At 41.9% G+C, this 14,171-nt stretch overlaps 1 protein-coding gene across 1 annotated transcript in view; it reads right to left on the minus strand.

The window, feature by feature from the left end:
- ARHGEF39 (Rho guanine nucleotide exchange factor 39) overlaps nucleotides 1-14,171 on the minus strand; it is a 1,319,667-nt gene that overhangs the window by 1,202,309 nt on the left and 103,187 nt on the right. Inside the window, exon 2 of the mRNA XM_044088228.1 lies at nucleotides 5,499-5,593. Within this exon, the coding sequence (XP_043944163.1) occupies nucleotides 5,499-5,593 (95 nt within the window). The remainder of the gene's footprint in view (nucleotides 1-5,498; nucleotides 5,594-14,171) is intronic.

The following is a 14,171-nucleotide window of genomic DNA, read 5'->3' on the forward strand; positions in this document are numbered from 1 at the left end:
GAATGCTAAACAAAGAAAAACACAAAATTACAAACTGCACCTTAGTACTTTATACTGCACACTAGTACACTAAATCACTTTTTTTTAAAGTGCATTTTGAATTTGATTTTATGGCTTGAAGAAGGGCCCAATTTGAAACAATATTTGAGTAAAAGTCACATTTCATCTGGTAATTTACAATCATTAGTTCGGCTTTTAACAAGTCCACACTACATCGGTTTCGCACATCTGTCCATTTACCTTTCACCAAAGAAAAAACTCTTTCTGCAAATGTGTTTGAGGTCGGTATAGATAAAACCCTAGCAATTACCGGATATAGTGTAGTCAGTTCAGGCCCTTCTTTGAAAAGCTTCAGCCACTTCTCTCCTGGGGTCAAGCTTGTGTTACATAACTGCTCGAGAAAGGGCCTAATTGCCAAGTAGTCCCTAAAAAGATAATCTTCATCTACATCCTGCAGACTCAGGGCAGTGGTCACATTAAGTAAGTCACTGAAAGCAAAGAGATAATTTAGATAGTGTAAACAAGTAGTTGCTTTCAGTATAATCAAGCTACTGTTCCAGGTATTTCACTGCCGTCTCCAAGAACACAATGAAGTCTCTTTTCAGTTTGTTAGCAGAAGTGCTATCTAATGTGCTCATAAGTGCCCTAAGTTTCCCTCCAAAGAAAGCACCTTCAGCTCTTGCCTGCAGTTTTTGCTTCAGAGAGACCATTACACAAAACGTTTCCATGGCAGTAAGTACTGATTTTTCTAATGTACTTATATGTTCATTAAAATCAACAAGAACAGCACAGAGAAGGTGCAAATAGTACTGGGGCAGTGTAGGCAATTCATTCTCACCATGCTCATTAGCTGAAAAGTACTGCCATATCTGCCGGGAGTCTCTTCTCCCTGGGAGAGTAAATAGGACTGGAGCACTGGGAGATTTTTCAGTACTCTTTCAATGGCTGGGAGTAGTGACAGCCACCTTGTTGGCACACGTCTTAAAAGACTCTCAAATTCCATGCCACAAAAACTCAAAGTCGTCTTTCAAGTCTCTGGTCCTTGTGGTAGAACCTGAGAAGTGGCTGAAAAGTTTCATTACAAATACTTCCACGTTGTACGGTAGTTGTGCTGCAGCTTTTTTAGCTGCATTGTGAATGATGTGGGCAACACAGTTAGCCTTCTGGAGTGATGGGCACTTTTCTTTTAATCTGGTATGCACACCAGATTTCTTCCCATAGCTCACACTGGCATTATTAGCCCCATAAGCTGAAATGCTGTTCCAGGGCAAGGACTGCCTTTCCATAATGTTGGAAATTTGCTGTGAAATAGCCTGTGCAGATTCATCAGGGTCTTCATAGAAGTCCAAAAGGCCATTCACCACCCCTTCTTCTTTAGAAAAATACCTCACAACAAGTGGAAATAATTTTATGTTACCCTTGTTGGAAGCATCTGATGAAATTGCAAATGAAGTGCCTGGTGTTTGAAGGTCATGCAGGAGGCATTCCAATGAGTGCGGTCCCAAAACATTTTCGACTATGGCTTCAGCCTTGGTTCTTCCACAAATAGTTTCTTTGCAGTGTCCGAGTCACTGTACAACTGGCTGGCCAACTTTACTGCACAGTCCAGGCTGTTATAGGAAATATTGTGCTTAACAGCATGGAACACCTCAGAGGCTTCTGCTGCAATGATCCTAAGTTCTGGTCCCCCCACAGTTTACGTTCCTTGTCCAATTCGTCATCAGGTGAGTGGATTTAGCTTGAAGAATAGCAGTCTTATGTTGTTCAGTTGCCTCATGTCATGCAACATCATTTCTTCCACCGTGTGTCACTAGAAATTCTCTCTTGCAGTACCTGCAAAATGCTTTGACATCACTGCATCTCTCGATCCAGTCGAATTCTGTTTTCCAAACGTCCTGCCACTTGCACATTCTCTTGCTGCTGGTTGACTGTGATGAAGCTGCTCTCTTCATGCTTAAATCTGTACTTACTTGATAGGCAACATATTTACCAAAACTGTGTTAGTAGGGTGCAGTAACATACTGATGCACAGCACAAATGAACTGGCTCAAAAAACATTGGCACACAAAAGAACTGGCTCGAAAAACATTGGCATGCAAAATAACTGGCTCGAAAAACATTGGCACTCAAAAGAACTGGCTCGAAAAACACTGGCATGCGAAAGAACTGAGGAATGGAGCAGAAAAGAATTATTACAAACAGTTTGAAAAAGGTTAAATATTAAATGAGGTAATGTAGGGGGCATTTTGGCCATTGAAAACTAACATTAACATAGATTGTAGAAAATTAAATGCATTATTTTTACCACCGAACATGCCCACCTCAACCCACCCCTCAGGAAAAAAAAGTTAACCACATTCACTGAACTAAAAAAAACACTAAAATGAATGAGAATGCACAGTGGATACCATAGACCTGATTTAGCATTTGACCACAGCAGTTAAAAGAAATGTATGGCACTAATTTACACAGCGTAATAATCTATTAATGAACATGCCCAACAGCAGCAATGGTCATAATCAGATTATAATGAAAAAACAGTACATTGTAAGTTTATTGAAGACGTCACTAAAACACAAAATACAAACTTTGCTACTTATAAAAGTAAACTACCCGGTAACAACGAAATGGATTAGCACAATTTCAAATACACTGCATTAACTTCTGAGCATGCATCCACAAAAAAAAGAAATAAACAGGAAAAAAGTCTGTAAACATTTTACCTTTTAAAAATACTTCTTGCAAGAGAAATAAAATAAACTACAAAACTACAATGTACAGCAGACTCCATGGGCTCCTTTTACCTCAAAACATAGCAATTAAGAGCAATTTACCCATCACAGCGATGCAATAAACAGGCCCAAGTAAAAGCAGCACACCCATATTCACATTACAAGCAAAGCAGGACATTTTAACCTTATTAAAAATGCATAAAAAATTAAATGCACACATTTACAAGTATAAATGAAAACAATCTTGAAACAGCTTCGGCAAGTTGGCAACATGTACCTACTAGAATAATAAATGCACTACATTAACTGTTAACATTTCCCCTCAAAAGGTAGACTTGTACCACATACACATTGACTTGCAAGAACTAACAGGAAAAATTACCCAAACAGTATATCCTAACTTCCTGAAAATAGCATTAAATTGCACACATTTCCACACAAAAAAGTGCAAACTATGCCCGAACATTTTCTATCTGCAAACAGAAAATACCCAGAAAAGGCTATGACAATAGAAATACATCACGCTAAATTTATATTTCATTGCCCCCCACCAGAAATAACTTCTATACACACACAGTTCAGCCTTTTAAAAGTAATGCTTCCAAATCATACCCCCAAGAACAATACCAATTACATATACATACAGGTTTTATACCTTTAAAAACTACTACTCAGAAATCCCAAAATAACCACTGCACAGATTTAAACACTGCATACTGCAACCCCATCTACCTCTAAACATTAAAAACTTAAATAAAGCACAATATTCTCATTTTAAATAACTAAAGCCACAAAATACTATGTTATGTACTTACCACTATCACAGTTTTTGCTGGGCTAGCTTGCTTCCTTCCTGCTGGAATGGCTAGTTGGATGAATGGCTCTGTCTGCTCAAGTGACTGGGCTGGCTAGCAGGCTCCCTTGCAGGCTGGCTGGGATTAGAAGTTTCACACCTTTTTTCCTTCACAGCTTTAGAGCACTAAGATAAAACTGCTCTACAGCTGACACCTTTATTGGGCTCTTCTAGGTGAATCCCCACCCCTCCAATCCCTGCAGCCAATTACTGCTTGAATTACACCACCTGGGCCTAAGCAGGGAATCCCTCTAACTGCAGGTCCGGGTTGGTGACGTAGCCGCATTGCCATGGAAAAAACTGAAATATTTTCGGCTTTTCCATGGCAACTGCAATTTGCGAGCGCGAAAAGGGGAAAACGGGACTTTTAAAGTCCCGCTGTCTGTGAATGTGGGAAGCGGGATGAGAAGGCTCAACCCGTGAGTGTCCCGCTGACAACGGGATGGGCGGCAACCGTACTCCACTTTAATATGTGCTGCATGGACACTCCTCATGCTTCACTCACCCAGAAATCATTCTCTTCCACAGAAGCTTGGCTCGACAACAACTTCTTCTGAATCCCCAAAAATATAAAACTACTACTGTTCACCCCCAATTTTCTCTCCTCCCAAACACTACCTTTAATATACTGTCATACAACAAGACCAACATAGAATTGGCATCCAACACCAAACTACTACAGGTCATTAGAGATGACCACCTGAAATCTGCTCTCCACATTAGCAAGTCATAAAGACAAACCAAAAGCTAGGCTGCCTCCATAGGGTAAAACAAGACCTTACTGACTATCAGATAAAACCTAACCACTTATTTTCTCCTGCCCATCCTATTATATGCCTCTATTATCGCAACCAGTCTCAACCAACCAATGATATAGATCACAGCATTGCCTCTCTCTAAAGCAATTAAACGGTCTCAAACTAAATAATTCTCCCTTGTACTTACAATTAATGCAACCTTCAAACTGCTGCACAACCCTGAAAAATTCCCATCTCTTCACTCTGTCACTGAATCTTACACTACTAAGAGATCTCCATACTCCACTGACAAATCATTACTCTCCAGAACTAAACATAACAATGAAGGATACTCTCTATTCACACTGCAGATGGAATACCATCCTATGCTACTTAAGAACAGTCTGCAACCTGAAGACTAAATGCCACCTGAAACAACATCTGACAGATAAATGGCTCTCTGCACCTGCACAAGCCCTGGTTAAACTGGTACTGATATAGCCGTACAAATTTGTGCCATACCACACTGCTGCACAAAGCTTAATTTCTATTATCACAACTATTCCCTCCTCTATTATCTTATCTCCTTTATTTTCATTATGTCTAGCCTCCTCCTTCCTTTCTCTGGGATTCTGTAACTATCTTCCCATGTTCTAAATATTGAACAAGTACTTACAGTAACAAATATTTTTATGTAAAACTTGACAATCTATGCATACCGATGAAATTGCACTGCATATACCTCCCTGTATTTAAAAAACATTCATATACAACTCATGTAACTGTTTTTTTTTTTGTAATGGAGACTATAAATTATGTAATTGGTGTCACAGATGTCTGAATAATGGAACTGCTGCTCATGAATGAAATTGATGAAATAATGCAAATGATGTCCATGACATTTGCATAATAGAGCTCTTCTCCCCAGCCTTCTGCTGAAAAAGGCACTACTCAGTTGGACGTGTCAGGTAAACAAATGTCAATGAACAAATAAATAGTTCTACTTTGCTATGTTCTACAATGGGGCTCATCTGCATTCAAAACAATCTAGGATAGTCATTTCAAAAAATAAGTGAACTTTCTATGTCTTAATAAAATGCACTGCAGACTTATCACTGATAGCAAGTAATGATTTTTTTCATAAAACAAATAAATAAAAACAAAACAGGCACTTACTGATTAACTAAGCAAATAGATTCCAGTGAACCAAACACTGCTTTTCTTGTGTCCTCCTTCAAAGTTCCTTTGGCTTTCAAAATATCTATGAAATACTGTAACAAAAGAAAATTAATTATTAAAGAAAAAAAAAAGATGCAAAAAAATAAGCATCTATAGTTACTGCAGCTTCTTCATTGTAAAATGCTGCCAATCAAAACTAATGACCACTAATTAACTGAATAACATGTATAACTGCATCTCCCCCTGAATTTTTTAGGGTGGTGATGACTCACGGATATAGCACTCAGTCACTTGACACATACTGCAGAAGTTTACAGAAAAATAAAGACACTAGTCATCACATGAGCAACAGCTGAGCATTCCTCCTTCCATAATAATACGACACCGACCAGAGCAATTTAGAAATGGATGGACAGACAAACATGTTTGGTTAGTATTTATATAGTTTTGAGAGTATACATAAAATAAAGAACCTCTCTTCTATCAATTTAAAAGAAGTTAGGTTCTTACCATAATGTTCCATCTGTGTTGTCTATTTTCAATCCTCCTCAACCTGTGGGTTTCGAATCTGATTTCGGATCCGACTTGGCCCCTTTCCAAGCTCAAGATTCGATGCTCAAAATCCTCCTCTCCACGACATAATGCCTCCTTCTCCCAGAATACCTCAGATAGAGTTTGCTAAAAATTATACAGCTAAGATATCGATATAGACACAGACGAAGAAAAGGGTTCAGGAGCTCAACCCAGGGACTACAGGAACTGCAGTTCCTGAGAAAGACCAACTCCATCCGATCTACAAAGAACAGAGACCACGGGGAAGGAGGGTGGGGAGGTCGAGGAAGAATGAAAATAGACAACATACATGGAAGGTTATGGTAAGAACATAACTTCTTTATCTGATGTCATTTTTATTCATTCATCGAACTGTGGGACAGAGTCCCCAGCTACATAAAACCTAGGGTGGCCCTTATGGAAGGATATTCCAAAGTACGATAGAGCCAAAGGCAGCTCTGTGCCTGGAAATAATGTCTAGTTTTTAATGAGAAATAAAGGTATGAGACCTTGATCAAAAGGCAGCTGCACAGATATCTTCAACTCCATCCTCCAGGAAAAGGCTTGAGAACTTGCCATAGATCTCGTCAAATGAGCTTTGACACACCGCAGCAAGAGCATACCTTTTGGTTAATAAACAAAGGAAATGCAATCTCGCAACCTTCTGGCTAGAGTAGGTTTAATAACTGTGATGCCTTTCCTCACATCTGAAAAAGATAAACTGCTGGTCAGATTTTCTGAAGGCTTTTGTCCTGTCCAAATAAAAACAATTTCCTATCAACATCCAGAAAATACAGTGTGTATTCTTCCTTACTCTGGAAAGTGGGGGAAAAAACTGGAGATAAACGGATTTACTGATATTGTCTTCTGTGACCACTTTAGGCAAAAAGGATGGATTGGTCCACAAGGAAACTCTATCCTTATGGAAGATCAAATAAGGAGGTTTAGCAGAGAGGGCTTGGAGCTCAAAAACTCTCTTTGCTGATGTAATTGCAACCAAAAAGGCCATTTTCCAAGACAGAATCTTCACATACACTTTAGCTGCTTTTTCAAAGGGAGGAAGAACTAAGGCTTGTAAAATCAAAGTAAGATCCCAAGGAGGGGTTGGATCTTTGATTGGATGACAGAGTAAAAAGGTGCACCTGAAAGCAACTTTACATAGCTTAGAAGAAGCTAGGGTAGCAGAGTTTTCTCCAATGTGGAAATGCGAAATGGCTGCCAACTGAAACTTCACTTTGGAAAATCTGGCTCCATTCTGTAAAAGAAAGGCCAGGAAATCTAAAATCACAGGAATAGGAGCCGTAAAAGGATCAACTTGTGTTCAGCTCTAACAGAGAACCTTTTCCATTTGCTCTTATATATCTTCCTAGCAGATGCTTTGTGAGCTGATATCAGAATCTCTCTCAGCCTGGGGATGAAAGCCTAGAATGTCTAGCTATCACTGGAACTGGAGAAACCATGAGGTCAATTTTAAACCTTGAAGGTTTGGATGAGTCTGTTCCGATGGGTGGGACAACAGGTCTGGAAAAGGTTCCAGACTCCATGGCAGACAAAGTAGATGAGACCAAAGAAAGGTGAAGCAGATTTGGTGAGGCCAGAAAGGGGCAATGAGAATGACTTTGCTCTTCAACCAATGAGCTTACTGAAAGAATTTGGGAATCAGGGATAAAGGCAGAAATGCATAGAGTACACCGGGGTGTGTCTAGCATGGAATAGAGCATCTGTTGGAGGCTGCCTCTGAGGAAATATCACAGCAAAGAACTTGCTGCATTTGTTGAGGAGAGAGGTAAAAAGGTTGTAACAACGTTGACCCCACTTGTGGAAGATCATGTTTGCTGCTGACTGGTTCAGAGACCACTTGTGAGACATCAGTACCATTCTCCTGATCCTGTTCGCTAGAATGTTGGACTCCCCCCAGAATGTACACTGCAACTAGAAACAGTTGGTAGAGATCGCCCATTGCCACATTCTCACTGCTTCTCGACACAGTGGGTAAGATCTGGTTCCTCCTTGCTTGCTGATGTACCATACCATGGATATATTGTCAGTTGAATAGCAATGGTTCCAGGAAGAAGGACCTCTCTCATATCCAGGACGTTGATATGTAATTTGGTCTCCTGAGATGACCATGTTCCTTGGACAGTCTATCCCAGAAAATGCCCCCCCCCCCCAACTGGGAGGCGTCCATGATCACCATGGCATTTGGTGGGGGAAGAATGAATGGATGACCCTGGTAGACTTCCAGGGAATGGAGCAACCAGAAGAGAGTCTTTGCAAACCCAAGATAGTTATATGGGATGAGAAAGAGGATGCTGATGTAACGACCATTGAACTGAATTGTACACTGTAGGATTCCCATGTGCAAGCATGCTGTGGGCAATAACATTACTATGGCAGCCATAGAACCTAACACTCTTAGAACTAGTTTTGCTGGAAGAGACGGAACTGCTAGGATTTGAGAGACATGAACCCTTTGAGCAGATACCCTGACGCGAGGTAGAAAGGCCATAGTTCTGGTTGTGGCCAAACGAGCTCTAATAAACTCTATTATCTAGACAAGATCGAGCAGTAATTTTTGTGTGTTTACAGTTATGCCCAGAGTGGAAGCCAACTGTAATAGGTAATCCCTGGTATAAAGAGTAGATGTCTGGTTGAAGCAGTTAGGAGCCAGTCATCAAGATAAGGAAACACATTGAATCCCTACAGTCTGCGATGAGCTGCAACTACTGCCATGCATTTGTTGAACACCCTGGGGCTGTGGTGAGACCACACGGAAGAACTCAAAACTGGTAATGGCTGGCTCCTAGCCTGAAATGAAGATACCTTCTGGAATGCCTCTCCATTTTGATATGGTAGTATGCATCCTTCAGGGCTACTGAGCATATCCCTCATCCATCTTCAGAAGAGGTAGGATGGATTGGATCATGACCATCCTGAATTTTGAGTTTTTTACTTATTTGTTTAGGGATGTCAATTCCAAAATTGACCTTAGGTCACCGGTTTTCTTTGGTACTAAAAAGAACCTTGTGTAAACGCCTGATTGGTCAGGTGGGACCTCTTGGATAACACTTTGTTGCAATTTTTAGTGCTGCTGCCTCCCTCTGATTGGGTGGCACATCTGGAAGGTTAGTTCTCAGTTTGGGAGAGTTTAAGAAGGGAATAGAGTATCCTCTTGATACAATCCTTTGCACCCATTGATCGTTTGTGATGGCTATTCAGACTTTTGGGTGCAAGGATAAGTGCCCCCCCCGACTACCTCCAGAGATGGAAAGTCAGTCAACCCTTCAGGAGCACTGAAAGGGTCTGTCCAAGGAAGAATCTCGAAACCCTTGATTTTGCAGACCCCCACTACCCCTGGGGCAGTGTCTACCATTGTAACTGTTTTTACCCCTGCCTCTGGGGGGAAAGTCTCCCTGAAAATCCTGGACAGGACCTTGAGATTTTCTGAACCACAGTTTTTTTTTTCTTTCACACTGATTCCGAGAAAAAGACCTTTGTAGACTAGAAAAAAAGGGATTCCAATGGCAGACAAGGTCTTTCCCATCCTTCTCACTGCATGAGTTTGTGTCACGTATTGTGGGGCCAGACAGAGATGAACCATCAAAGGGTGAATTGACAAATGATGCCTTGAAAGGTTCCGCAAAGTCGCACAGCCACATCCAGGCATGACACCTAATCGCAATGCCAGAACCAGTGGCCCTAGAAGTGCCTTCAGCCACATGGGGAATCAGCCTCATGGACAAATTTAAACCGATTGGAGTGTGGCCATTCTGGAGGAAAACATCTCATGTTCCTCTTCAGACACAGATTCAGGGAATAAGCTAGTGGATTCCTTGATTAGTTCCCTCTGCAGCCTGGTAAAATGGGATAAATAGTTCAACACTTGTAAGGAAAGAGTGGATGAAGTTTAAACCTTCTTGCCAGACCTGGCTAAGCCCTAGGCTCTCTGTTAGGAGGCTGGATAGAGGAGTTCTCCTGAGCTAGCTCCTTTTTAGTGGCTGCCGCGACAACCATGACATCTACCAGGATTCCCTTTAGTCCAGTGGGGTTTGTGCAAGGAAGCAGTTAATATCCTATCAGCCTGCCTGGCTATGGGCTCTATAGTGTCTAGATCCTTACATGCACTGGTGGAAACTAGCTTGATAAGAGAATCCACTGGAGGGAACTCAGAATGTAGATAATCTGGTGCCGAAGACCTCCAAAAGCACTGGCTCCTCTGGGTTAGGGCTTTGGGAGGACCATCCACTCTTCTGACAGAGTATTTCTAGGATGTCCACAAAGTAGACATCAGATGGACATCTGGGGACCCTTCTCCTGCCTCGAAATCAGTGTCTGTTGTGACAGATTCCTGCGGGGAATCCAGGTATCTCCTTTTACACCTATTCTTCCAAGGGACCTCCTCGGTGGGATACTTCGAGGTGTCAAAAGAAAAACAGGGTTCCACAGTGGGAAACCAAAGCAGGAGGTTGAACTGGAGAAGGAGCAATGGGATGAAAAGGGGAATGTCTGCTCACGGATCCAAAAGGGGACATAGCCGGTAGTACCCCCATCTGAATCTATGCCTTGAGAAACTGTCTCATCAATCTATCCACATTGTGTTCAGACGAGCTCTGTGTAGACTTGATGGAGGAGGATGTGGAATGTGGTCTGAAAACTGGCATGGGTAAGGCATCCTTGGGAGGAGGACTCCAAGACAAAACTTCTGGCCCTGAGGATACTGTTGGAAATTGGGGAGCTGAGGAAGCTGGTACCAGAATCACCAGATCAGAGGGCTTTGAAACACCAAATGAGATTTGATGTATTCTAGGGGAAGGAGTTATTATGGGATGGAGAGAGAGTTTGAGCATCAAATCATGAACTTGCAAAGTGGGCGAGCCACATCTGAAACCTACAGGTAGAGGAACAAATGAAAATGACAACATCAGATCATATATTTACAGTACAACACTATTTAAAAGGTCATCAGATAAGCATAAGAGTGGTTTCTTCACTGATAAATGGTTGTAATAACTGCCTGAAAAAGTCAGCAGCATGTTTTACTTTGAATCTGTTTTTTTAGGAAATAAAGGATGTGCTCTTAGGCTGATGAATACATACAAGTGTCCATAGCAGGTACACATGAATCATAATTATGGAATTATATAACCAACTTTTTTTTGTGGATGCAGCAAGTCAATAAAGACAAATAAATTATTTTTATTGCACACGTTATGTAAGGAGCATGTATCCATTGTATTCATATAATGATGTCTTCAAATATAAAAGTATACACACCAAGATACAAAAAGTACAGTTTTGTACCTACCATAAATGTAGATGTTCGAGTGTTCACCCTGCTGCAGTCATCACACTTGGGTTATCCTGCCATCTGGCGGTCCCGCAATCGGACTGAGTTCCAAAGTCTTGGTCCAGCGTTGGTTGCTGTCGCTTCTTCCCTGACGTCAGTGCACCAGGGGTATATAAGAGGCATCCAATGCCATTTTCTTCAGTTTTTCTTGCCCCAGATGTCAGGTGCCCCCCAATAGGTAGGCTATATATATATATATATATATATATATATATATATATATATATCTGTATGAAAATGTACATATAAAAATAAAAAATACCTTCAGGCACAAGCAAATACACCACAGAGGTTGTATAGGATAGAATGGTATAGATAAGTCCAGCTAGTTCAGAGGGGATGGAGGGAGGGTAACCTGGACTGCAGCAGGGTGAACACTCGAACATCTACATTTATGGTAGGTACAAAAAGTACAGGGAAGGAGGGAGGGTAAATTGACTGCAGCAATGTGGATCCTCGAACATCTACATTTATGGTAGGTACAAAACTGTACTATGTTCTTCATTCCACATTGCTGCAGTCACCTAGAAATAGTTTGTTTTGACACAGGCTTGCCCTCTGAACTCAAAGCAAAAGAAACAAACAACTGCTGAGACTGCCTAAAAAATGAATAGTTTGGTTTAAAGCCACACTAGAAACCACCTTAGGCATAAAGGAAGAGCAGTAGCCGCGGGCTCAAAGGTATGTGTTCCCCCTTGTTTGTTGATGGTCGTTAAAATCTGACTCCCCCTCTGGCGGGTCAGAGTCCCCCTTGTTTGGTTGTGACATTCCTGAGCCCACCAAAAATTCGATAGATAAATCCAAAATTGGTCTCCACGTTTTCCCCTTTTTTTACTAGAACAAACAGGCGAGAAAATCCTAGGCCCCTTTTCACAGGGGACTGGCTGAATGGCCCCCTATTGGATTAACAGAAATTTGCTTGTGAGCCTCTTTTCTAGGCCTAAAAGAACCTTTGAGCTCTGCCCCTACCACGTCTAGACCTACCCCTAGACTGGGAATCATAAAGGATATGTCTGTAAAGGAGCATCAAAATCTTTGTCTTTAACATGCTCAGCTAAATTCCCCTCAACCAGGCATGCCTGCGAAGAACAGAACTAGTGGCAGCCCACCTCGAGGAGGCCTTGTACAGCATCCCCATCTATCCAAAGCCCTTGCCTCTTTATCAGTGGGAACAGGGTTTTTAACCACAGAGGCCCTTAACACCTTTAGTCCCCTGAGAAACACAGTTGGGTTGCCAGGTAGGACTCTTAAAAGATACTTTATGAGCTTATAGTACCTAATCAGGGTTCAGGGAAGCCTCTGCAAAATCTTTCCACCACATTCAACACAGGAGGGGTATAGCCTATGCCTGGGCTGGGTAAAAAAGAATTATCCTGGCCTTCCCATTTAAAGTGCTCCCCTCATGGAATGCAGAGTCTCTGAAAAAAGAAATCCTCAGGAGGAGAAGCTGTGAGGAGTGGAATCACATCAAGCCTCTGAACACTGTTCAAAACTATCAAACTCAGGTTCCACCCCAGGCCTCTTATCAGGGGGGCACTTTTTCTGCATCCGGTTTAAATACTGAGGCCTGTACTATGTTCATCGTGTTACCCTGCTGCAGTCATCACACTTGGGTTGAATCCCAAAGCTAAGGATGGGTGGTGGAGCTAAACAGGGTTAGAAGAAGCTAGTAGACCCTGCAAAACTGCAGTGGCAAAACCAGCTCTAGTCTTAGAATATAGAGGTAAGTGATAGTGTTTGGTGAAGGTGTGCACTGAACTCCAAGTTGCAGCTTCCAGAATATCCTTGGTTGGCAACCCCCCTGAGAAAGGCTGCTGATGTAGCTGTAGCCCTGGTGGAGTGGGACCTAATGTTAGCAGGTACCGGTTTTCCCATGATGCGTGTAGCAGAAACGTATGCAATGTCCTATCCATTTTGAAATGGTCTGTTTTGAGAGAGCTTTTCCTTGTGATCCTGCAGCATAGGCTACAAAGAGCTGGTCAGATTTTCTGAAAGCCTTAGTTTTATGCTAGTAGTAACGTAATTGCCTGTGAATATCCAAAGAGTGCAGGAGTCTTTCTCCTTTGTTCTAGGGATTTGGGAAAAAGGTGGGCAAATGAATGGTTTGGTTTAGGGCCACACTGGATACCACCTTTGGCATAAAGGAAGGGTTAGTTCGTAGAGAGACTCTGTCTTGATGGAAAATGAGGAAAGGCTCCACTGCCATTAGTGCCTGTAGCTCTGAGACTCTTCTAGCTGAAGCTATTGCTAGTACCAGGGCAGTTTTCCATGAAAGAAATTTTAAGTCAGCTAAAAAGGCTGGTTCAAAGGGCAGCAGTGTAAGCTTTTCCAGAACAAAGTTGAGATCCCACGTAGGTGTTGGTGCTCTCCTGGGCGGTCTTATGTTCCTAGCCCCTCTGAGGTACTGTCTTAGGAGTGGATGTGAAAATAAAGGAGGGTCCGTGTTGTAATGAGCTGAAATTGCTGAGGCGTGGATCTTAATAGATGAAAAGGAAAGTCCTTTGTGCAACATCTCAGTTAAATATTGTAGAATCTGAGGAATGTTGAGATCAAGGGTATTTTGGCCTTTAGCCTGGTTCCAGGCACAAAATCTTTTCCATTTGTCTGAATAGGTTTTCCAGGTGCTGGGCCTCCTGGCCTCCAGAATGACATCCATAACAGCTTTGGATAGAGGTGTTGGCTGGTTGTTTAGGTAATTTGCCATGCAGCCAGGTTTAAAGTCTTGAGCTGGCTGTGTAGACTGGGTGAGCAGGTGAAGAATTTGTGGCAAA

The sequence above is a fragment of the Protopterus annectens genome, chromosome 11.part0, assembly GCF_019279795.1.
Source record: "Protopterus annectens isolate FY-2018-M chromosome 11.part0, PAN1.0, whole genome shotgun sequence".
In the NCBI taxonomy this organism is placed as follows: Eukaryota; Metazoa; Chordata; order Ceratodontiformes; family Protopteridae; genus Protopterus; species Protopterus annectens.